The 10,583-nt window shown below is 47.0% G+C and overlaps 1 protein-coding gene across 1 annotated transcript in view; it reads right to left on the minus strand.

Annotated features, from left to right (window-relative positions):
- The window catches only part of Matn3 (matrilin 3), a 20,081-nt gene extending 10,090 nt beyond the window's left edge, over window positions 1-9,991 (minus strand). The window contains exons 1-3 of the mRNA XM_055623300.1: window positions 9,762-9,991; window positions 4,327-4,898; window positions 1,292-1,417 (exon numbers count right to left, since the gene is read on the minus strand). Of these exons, the coding sequence (XP_055479275.1) occupies window positions 1,292-1,417; window positions 4,327-4,898; window positions 9,762-9,991 (928 nt within the window). The remainder of the gene's footprint in view (window positions 1-1,291; window positions 1,418-4,326; window positions 4,899-9,761) is intronic.
- Between the last annotated feature and the right edge of the window lie 592 nt (window positions 9,992-10,583).

Genomic DNA, 10,583 nt, shown 5'->3' on the forward strand with positions numbered 1-10,583 from the left:
GTGTGTGTGTGTGTGTGTGTGTGTGTGTGTGTGTGTGTGTGTGTGTGTGTGTGTGTGTAACACTTATATAAATTTATAAGGTAGCATACATAAACTAAAGAAAAATTTAAAGAGTTTTGTATTCCTTCTTTCTCACCTCTCCTTTTATTAATGTCTTTTCTTTAAGAACAGTAATATAGAAAGCACAAGTATAGTACGGACCTTAGGTCAACAGAGGTGCTTACGCATACATGTTCACATGTACACTATTCACAGAAGCCAGGAAACAGAACCAGCCTAAGTGTCCATCAGCAGACGAATGGATAAAGAAAACACGGTACAGATGCATAACAGATTTATATGCAGATATGAGGGAAACTGAAATTATGGTTCTTGCAGAAAAATGGATACAACTGGAAATTACCGTGTGAACTGAGGAGGAAAAAAATAAGACTCAGAAAGATACTGCATACTTTCTCTTATATGAGGAAATCTAGATGTAAAATTGGATGTGTATTTGTATATGTGTGTGTGTTTGTTTGTACATCACAGAACTAGAAAGGGGTTCAAGAGAGAAAATAAAGAGACCATAAGGAAGGTGAGAAATAGAAAGAGGATAAAGCAATGCATGCCATACGGAAAAACAGGGCATGTTAAAGGAAGGAGGAAAGAGGAAGGAGGGGAACCAGCTAGGGGCAGTCGAGCACAGAGGAAGGTAATCAGGGAAGGAAAATAATGAGAACGAAGTATAACCACGCGGACATATGAAGGTGCCATGACAAAACCTATTTGCACAATAACCTAAAATGTTAACTTTTAGGAAAAGAAGGAGTCAAACAGACAGTTGGTGTTTGTGGGGGCACACTGCTTTTACAGAGCCTCGGGGTTTGGTTCCTAGCAGCACTCACAGTGGCTGACCACCACCACAGCTTCATGGGGATCTCAGGCAACTCTAGGCTCCTCAGATCCTGTACTCACATGCCCTGGCTGTCCTGGAACTCACTCTGTAGACAAGGCTGACCTTGAACTCACAGAAATTTCCCCTATTTCTGCCTCACTAGTGCTGAGATTAAAGGCATATACCACTACCACCCGACACTAAAAATAATAAAATAAAATAAAAAAATAAAGGAAGAAAGGAAGAAAGGCCTGTGCTTGGCTGTCCTGAGTAGGTTCTCACTTTTCACTAAACCAGCCAGAAGGCATTTGAGAGACAAAAGGATGAAATCAAAACCTAAGGGAAAACCGTACCCCCTGGAGAAGAGGCATCAAATAAGTCCCACCCAGCCGCAGTGCTCCGAGGAAGCCTCACCTGAACAGGTTTTCCCGTCGGCATTCAAGGTGTACCCTTGGCTACACTCACAGTGGTGCCTGCCATCACCATCGCTGATGCACACGTGCTGGCACTGGTGTGTGTCAAGCAGGCACGGGTCCACAGCTAGGCAAAGAAAAGTACAGTGGTGACCTCAACACCTAGGAACCATTTTAGACTCTTCCTCCTGGTCTAAAGACACTGCCCTCTATATTCCTTTCTGACTTTGTTATTAATAAAATAAAAAGCGTCTGGTTTATTAGGTATTTGACTTGAGATGTTTATTTGACTTATAGATCTTGCTGCATCATCTCCCAAAAGAGAAAGGAAGTCCTGAATTTGGAGCTGCTAGAATCAGGCATTTCCACAGATCAGGTAACATGATGTTTTATTTGCTTGAATTGTGTGCCCAGAAAACAGATTCCTGCCTCTCGACCACAAGAGTCAAGGAAAATAATAACATGCTGTCGAGAGTTCTAGGGGCTAGAGGGCCCCGGTATAGCTGGATCCTGGTTTGCAACAGTTCCATATTGTGTGCCTAAAGTGAACTGGAACACAAGCATGCCTATCCACCTGGAACTGATTCGTTCTTGGGCAGAGAGACGATGTGCTTGAGCATGCAAACAGTACAAGGCCATCTACCCAGCAGCCTCCTTCTGCTATGCCCAGATGAGTCTAAAATCCAGATATCTCCTTGGGTTCTCAGAAGCTTCGATGGATTTGCATTGTATATACAAAGAGATAAAAAGAAAAGCATGAGGTGATGTCAGCCAAATCACACCTCTATCCTTTTGCTCCTGGAAACATTGGTATCTCAATGGAATGCCCCCCCAATACACCCCCAGTGACGTGTTTCAAAAGATGAATCAATGAATTTAGTCATTTCTACAAAACCAAGGTCTGTTAAAGGAGGCTAGCACTCCTGTGGCAGGTAACCCAGCCTCCAGTGCCCTTGGCAATAAGACAAGGCTAATATTTTCCCAAGGAGTGCCTTTTCATGGAGTGATCTTTCCAGCCCGCTGACTACAACAAGCTGCCCCTCAGTCGTTTTTTTTCCAGAGAGGACACCTCCCCCACCCTACACCCCCAGAACAAGCAGGTCTTTTGTAAGAGAGGGAAAAGATTGCCACTCACCACTATTACTTTACAGCCTTTGAGCCCACCCCTAGTGCTAACTTTAAGACCCAAAGTAGCCACAGACCAGAGTCCTGTCAGAACAGCTCTCACCCACAACTTGAGGGGGGTTTCTGGGAAAAAGAAAGAAAGCCACTTTCTTTCTAGAGCCTAATAAATGCCAAGTAGATGCCATCATAGCCAATGCTGTTTTGTGAAGGCCTAGTGTCCCAGGACACAGAAGACGGGGGGATCCCAGCCAGGTCTGGCTGAGATGAGGCCAAGACTTCATCTCGCATTTCCCAACCAGTTGATGATTCTGGGTTCCACATTCGTTTAGATAGAAAGTCTTCTTGATATTTACAACTGTGGTTACTGGCTCATGTACTTGTCTCTCCACCAGCTCATAATGATATCAGAAGGCTGGAGGAGCTCCCTCTAACTTTGTATGTGGTGGTCAATATGAACAGATACAGAATACACGTGGCAGAAAGTGTCTATGTTTAGGAATGCACCTTGCTTCAACAATTCTATAGAGGCATTCAAATGAAGGTCTTCAAATAATTTTTCAAAATCTGACTCTCACAAACCATAATTCTAATTTTTCAGTTTTATTTTTGATTTTATGTACATTGGTGTTTTGTCTGCATGTATGTCTGTGTGAAGGTGTCAGGTCCTCTGGAACTAGAGTTACAGACAGTTGTGAGACTCCATGCGTGTGCAGGGAATTGAGCCTGGCTCCTCTGGAAAAACAGTCACTGCTCTCAACCGCTGAGCCCATTTGTAAAGTTTTTATAGCTTTCTTTTTTCTTTTTTATGTCAGGCTCTCATGTAGCCCAGGCTGGTCTCAAATTCAGGATTGTAGCTGAGGCTGGCCTTGAAATCCACCACTCAAGAGCTAGGGTCACAGGCATATTAATACCACACCCAGGTTACAGCCTTAGGAGGAAAAAAAATCCAGCCCTGAATAGATTCATATTATTGCATCTGATTAATTCATGCTAAAAAAAAAAACTATAATAAAATTAGCATGTTCATATTCAAACCCCATCTGAAAGGAAGAATAGAAGATTAACAGAATTTGTTTTTAAATCTGTTTCTTGTGTCTCCTAAGTGAATCAGAAAACCCAAACCTTCTGGTCTCTAATCCGATTATTCCACAAAAGAATAAGCAGAGAAAGAGTTGACTCTGAAAGCAAGTCATTAGACGCACATGGACGAGGACATTGGGCTACAGCCCACTGACTCTCCGGGGGCAGATGCCACTCCAGCTTCTGTGGGAGAACAAGCGAGGGGCTGTTAAATCTGAAGATGTAAAGCTAAAGAAAATATTTGGAGGGGAGGGGAGGGGAGGAATGTTGACGGTGGGGAAGAGGGGACAGGAGAGACATCTTGAGTTTCGGCTTTATTTCTGACCCCATCAGGGAGCGGCAGGATTGTTTATTCTGGTTATTTCCAGAACTTAACATGTCTAATGCAAACATGAAGGTTTTATGAGAAAACCAAGTTGCATATAGTGCAGCCTTGTACTTCTAAACCAACGCCGTGTGTTTAGGTTTTTTTTTTTTCAAGGCACCAAAAAAAGCATTGCATGTGTTTAATTCTTCCATATAATTTCCACGCACACACACACACGCACACCCCAAATGAATAAACTGACTTTTCCATGGGGCTGGAACATTGGCTCAGCAGTTAAGAGCATGCACTTACCTTGCAGAAGGACCAAGTTTGGTTCCCAGTGGCTCACAACTGCCTACACCTCCAGCTCCGGGGGTTTGAGGTTTCTAGCCTCATCTAATACCCACACTCATGTGCGCACACCCATAATTAGAAATAAAATATTTGAAAAAAAAAGTTTCCAGGCACCCAGTGTCTTCTCTATAACATCCTTGCTAGTTGAAAGCTAAGACTTGCTGACTTACCACAAAAAGTTTCCTGGAATCTAGCAGAGAGCTTCTCAATGACCCCATAGGTCTCCACATAGAAGACATGCTCTTCCAGGGGCTTGCTAGCCATCATCTTGAGGGATTCATTATCTGCCCGGTCCACACCCACGGCATATAGCTCAATGCCAGAAGCCTGGGCTTGGGCAGCCACCTCATTCACCTGGTCCTGGGGCCTCCCATCTGTCACAATGATAGCTACCTTGGGGATATTAGACATGGGCCCCCGAGCTCCTGCCTCCACAGTGAAGGTTTTCTCCATCGCTGTCTGGATAGCCAGCCCTGTCATAGTGCCTGTTGACAAGGGTATGATCTGTGCCACAGCCTCTTTCAGGGCCTGCTTGTCTGAATAGGTGTTGAGCTGGAACTCTATCTTCACGGTGCTGGCATAGTTCACCACAGCCACCCTCGTTTGAGCTGTTCCGATGTCCAGAGTGTCAATGATGTGAGAGACAAAGGTCTTCACCTTGGTGAATTCCAGAGGCCGAACGCTACGAGAACTATCAATGATAAACACCAAGTCCAAAGGCCTGCTTATGCAAACACCTGCAAAAATGGGTATGGGGAACACAAAGAAAGCTAAGTAGTGGTCAGTCTATGACCAGAAATGGGCAAGTCTTCACTCTCAGAGAACTCTGGGATTCTGGGAAGCCAGGCCTAGTAGAATCCCCTAATCCCAGTAGTACCATCTCCTGCTTCCTTCCTGGAGGCCATCCTCCCTCTGAGTGGTAAAAACACCCAGGCCTTCAGAATCCCGTAGAGAGAATTCACATGGAAGTATGAGTCTTCCCAGCATTTGGCTTGGAGACTTATCCCACAATTTAAAGTTCTGTTCCCAGGAGTCCTTGTAACTCTTGCTACTGAAGGGATCCCAGGCTTTCCTTGGCACTTGGCTGAGACAATGAGATAACAACTTCAGCTAGCACACATGAACTACACATCAATCTTTGGGAGCACATCTTGTTTTAAGGAGCAGAGATCATGACCTTTCCACTTCCCTGCATTCTTTTGGCCACTTCTCTTTGCATTTTTTTCACTTGTCACTTGCCTACACATCTGCCATACTGCAGAAAAGAAGTTTCCCCAGCTTCACAGCTATTACACTCTTTCCACACAAAGGCACCTTGTGCCCTCCAGTAACTCAACACATGCTTCTGGCCATTTACTCATTTTTAGTCTTTATTGCTCCTTCCAACCTGATTTGCACAGCCCTCTCTCAACCCCCCGGATCAGTCCTCTGTTAGTACTAGATGGGAGAGAATCCAGCTATCACATCTCTTTTTCAAGCCATTCTCCACTCTAATCCAACACACACAAGCATACACGTACACACACACACACACACACACACACACACACACACTCGCCCTAGAGGTCATTGGGAGGTGTCTGTCAGGGCTCCTCCTTTTCTAATAAAAGGACAGATTGATACTATTTGCCCAATCAGTAGGTAGCCCCAAAACAAATTCTTCGCTGTGAGTGGTGGTGCCAGCTGTATTTAGAGCACTTAGGAGAATAAGGAGGAGGAAAGCAGGCTCAAGATATAGAGTGAGGTACTCTCCGAAAAGCAAGTGATACAATTTTTTGAAAACGAAGTATTTAGCCTAAGTCATTTCTGAGATTTTTGCCTCTGTCACCGGTTGAGTTTTACTTGTCATTGTTTCACAGTTGAATTTTACTTGTCATTGTTTCATTTTGAGGGCTGGGGATCAAGCCCAGAACTTTGTGTGCTAGGCAAGTATTCTACCACTGAGCTACATCCCTTGCCCTTCTGTTATCTATTTATCTATTCATCATCTGTCTATCTATCTATCTATCTATCTATCTATCTATCTATCTATCTGCTTATTTATTATTTCTTTGCAATGGGATCTGCTGTAGCCCAGGTTAGCCTCTAACTCACTACATATCCAAGGATGACCTTGAGAGCTGACTGTGCCCTGCCTCCACTTCCCAGGTGCAGGGTTGCAGGCATGTGCCTTCACACACAGCCTTTCAGCTCCATTTTAAAAAATCAGAATTTTAACCTCTTGGTTTTATTAGCTGGATGTACTCCATCAATAAAGCAACACCTTGCTTTGAAAGGCTCTGTAGGGTATCCCAGCATGCTAACACAGGATCCTGTGGACGAGGCAGAGCAGAGGTTGTGCTATATTCATTTGGTAGAGGTTTAGGAGGAACAAGCCCTGAAAAGCAGTGATGTAAGCCTGGCCTCCTGGACTCCTGTCTCCTAACCCGAAGGCCGGTCCAGTATACGGCAGCTGCTCCCACTGAGGCAAAGTTTTCCACCACAAAAGTCAACATCATCTCATGTGCCTAAGCCAAAATGTACATGTTAACTTTGAGCCTCCACCCAAAAAAATGCCATATGTCATATATTTGGGTAAGTCAAGAGGAATTACAAATCACTTTCAAAAAAAAAAAAAAAACACCTCCATAATTTCCTTCAAGATTTCCAGGGATCAAGAGCAAGGAAAAGGACTCATGTAGAAAATCTTACCTGGACATGGGGCTGTATAATTTTGCATGGTTGGAGAGGAAGGGAAAAGCACCATGGTACAAGTCTTGTAAACTCAACACTTACACTTGGGGAAGCGATGGCCCTATAAACCAGTGTGCTCTTGTAACCAAACATGCCAGATTTATCCTTCTCCATTTGGTTCTTCCCAGATGGATCCTCTGTTTGGGGAGGAAGCTCTGAGCTGTGATGGATAGAATAGCTCCCCCACAATACCTTCCAGCCCTTACTCCAGGGACTTTCACAAATTCTGCAAAGCAAGGTAAGCCACTGCAGCTGTGGTCAGAGAGCTGTTGATGCGGAAGTTAGTCTAGATTTTCCAGATGGATTCAAAGTTTCCTAAAAGTGGAAGGTGCCAGCTGAGGAGGGGTCCGAGTGATCCAGCTGTGAGATGGACTCAAGCTGCCTTTCCTCCTTTTGAAGAGGGAAGACAAGGCAGAACCAAGGACTACAGTAGCCTCCAAGAAGCTTGAAAGGCTGTCAAGTGCTTCTCTCTGGTACCTCACCCCCAAAAGGACAGGGGTGCAAGCCCTGCTAACACCCTGACTTTGGCCCACAGAGAACAGTATCAGAATCAGCCTCCAACCTACAGAACTATAATACAACACTTTGTACCAATTTAAGCCACTAAAGTCCATCATCATCTGGTTTTTGTTGTTGTTTGTTTTGGCCTTTTTGGTTTTTTGTTTGTTTGGGTTTGGTTTGGTTTGGTTTGGTTTGGTCTTGGTTTTTCAAGACAGTGTTTCTCTGTAGCCTTGGCTGTCCTGGACTCACTTTGTAGACTAGGCTGGCCTCGATCTCACAGAGATCCACCTGCCTCTGTCTCCCCGAGTGCTGGGACTACAGGCATGCGGCAACAAGCCTGGCTGTTCCATCGTCATTTGTTATGAGAGCAGTAGAAAAGTAATAGAGGAATCTTGGCTTGGGTGGCAACAATTCCATGACCATGACGCTTTTTTCTCATCCCCACTCCCTCAGCAAGGGTACATACTGTTTTTTAAGCTCACTTTCACTGTCAGCAGTTTGATTCTCAAAACAAAGGAAGTCTGGCTGGGGATGTAACTCAGGTGGTCGAGTATTTGCCTAGCCCTGGGTTCAGTTTCAAGTACCACATAAACTGGGTGGAACAGTACACGCCTGTAGCCTGTAACCCAAGCAGAAGTTCAAGATCATCCTTGGCTACATAGTGAATGTGAGGACAGCCTGGACTACACAAGACAGAGGCAAGGAGAGAGAGACTGACAGAGATAGAGACTGAATCCATAATTTTGCCAGTCGGCCAGTCTTATCAACAGTAAAGCCAAAGTAAAGCTTACCAGTTCCTGGTTGCTAGGGAGATTTGGGGGGATAGAGTGTGGGCTTTATCAAGGGATTGCCACCCAGAATCAGGTCTGGGGGCCTGGCGGTAAAGGACCATGGTCACCTTGTACAAAGTCAAGCCTCCTCCTCCCATTCCTATGCCGCAGGGAAGAGAGCAGAAGTACAGTTCCTTTCCAGAGAAATGACTTTCCCCTCCATGCCAGCCTGAAGCAACCAGCTGACTCAACTTAGCCTGCATGAGCCCCCGCTTGGCCCCATCTAGGTGGCAATGCGCTTGCTGTTCTAAATCTGACATTTCAAATCATTGATGATGAAAAGTTTCCTGCGCTGATTCTAGACATTGCCAGCAAGTCACAGGAGGGGACAGACCATGCAAATCAGCCCACAGCATCGCTGGCCTGATGAGCCTAGACACCTGGAACATGATCTGTTTGCCACCTCTTTCAAGTCAAGGCCAAACGGTCGAGAGCTGGATCTTTGGGTAAGGTAGAGATAATCTCCTCCTGTACGTGGTAGGGAGAGTTTGGCAAGCTGTACAGTGAAAGGAGTCCTTGCACTTTTTTTTTCTGTTATGGTTTCAGTTTTTCCAGACAAGGTTTCTCTGTAGCCTTGGGTGTCCAGGTCTCGCTTCTATCAGCTGCTTCTATCTCCCCGAGTGCTAAGATTACAGGCCTGAGCTATGCCCAGCTGTTGCTTGACTTTTGGGGCTCCAAGTTTTACTCAGTAGAATCTGATGCTGATTTTCTGGGTCCTTTCACTCTGCTAAGCCTTGGGGGTCCCTGTCTGTGCTGTGAGGGGTCGCTGAGCTCTGTAGATTTACTCAGCTCAGAACAAAATTAGTGACCAAAAGGCAAAATGGATTTGTTCACCAAAGCCTAGACCTGCCTTTGGGGATGGACAGAGCATGGGTTGGAGTGTGGGGCCCAGTTGACTTAAGCAGAAGAGAGTAAAATAAAGCAGAGCTAGTTAACTGCACAGGACCCTCCCTAGGCACCTGGATGACAGCTTGGTTTTCCTTCCCAGTCCCATTTTGTCCACCTCCACAAATGTATTACCTTCTTCCAGCTCCAGGTCCCCTCTACACCCTGTCGTCCTTCGGAGAATGATACCCACAGTGAATGCAAAATACATGGAGATTCCCAGATAACTACAAACAGGGTGTTTTAAAAGGGTTTGCTCTCCCTAATCAAGAGATCCCGGCCAGGTAAAGCTGGGAGGCCCCATCTTATTCTCTGGCTGGCGATCCTAACCACATCAGAAAGTCTGAACCTCAGGATACCAGATGCTATCACGGTCCTGCCCATGACCTTACACCCTCACCACTACCCCGATCCCAGCGCTGCGGGACCCTCAGTTTCTGCTCAGGATTGTGGGGAGAAGGATGCGTCTTCCAGCCTGCCAGAGGCTGGGATGACTCATTCGGTGAATGTTGTGGGGTCCCCGACCTTTCTTCCCTCCTCCAGCCCGGGCTATGGCTCTCTCTTCTGCAGAGCCGTCCCCTACCCACCACACTGTACCTGCACCGTGGGTCCCGGAATGAGGAGCGCGGGTAGAAGTCGTCAGGGCAGGGAGATGCCCCGGGCTGCCCCCTGGGGTCCCGGAATAAGGAGCGCGGGTAGGAGTCGTCAGAGCAGGGAGATGCCCCGGGCTGCCCCCTGGGACGCGTGTCCCCAGCCGCTGTGTGCTCGCTAGGGACAATATTCCAGGAGCAGCCGGGGGCGGCAGCAGCAGCAGCAGCAGCAGCAGTAGCGGCCAGAACAGCAACAAAAGTCCCGGGAGGTGGCGCGCGGGGGCTGGGAGCAACATGATGGGCTTCCGTGACCTGCGGGATTCGTGAGCCTCGAGGTGGCCGGGGCTATCAGGGTGAGACGCAGGTGTGGGGCCCGCACATTGGTGGGCAATTTAAAGGTCCCGCTCCCGGGGCCCCTCCCCGCCCCGCCCCCTGGAAGACCACGCCACACCGGCCCTGGAGCCGCCAAAGGCCAACAAGAAACCCTGTCTGCGCATTCCAGCGGCAGGAGCGGAATGTCTGGAGCTAGGCGGCCAGCGGCACGGTGGTCACCGCCCGCCTAGTCCGGTGGGCTCGGCTGGATGCCTCCTGGCCTGTTGCCTCCTTGTAAAACCAGGCTAGGGTAGGTGGACTCCTGCTCCACCCTGCTGTGCCGGCCAGGTCTATGCCCCTATTTGACAAACCCCAGGGCTCTGTACCCATTCAGCAGCACGTGAGCCTAACTCAGGGCTGAAAGCAAGAGGCTCATAATGCTACAACACACCTTTCTCCAGCCAAGAAAACCAATTTCCCCCCGCCCCCCCGCACCGGCCTCACAGATTCTAGCATCATGAATGGGATGCTTTCATCCCTGTTTTAAATATCCGTAAACATTTAAACTTATAGTAC

This window comes from Psammomys obesus, unplaced genomic scaffold (assembly GCF_907164565.1).
Source record: "Psammomys obesus unplaced genomic scaffold, mPsaObe1.curated_primary_1811, whole genome shotgun sequence".
NCBI lineage: Eukaryota > Metazoa > Chordata > Mammalia > Rodentia > Muridae > Psammomys > Psammomys obesus.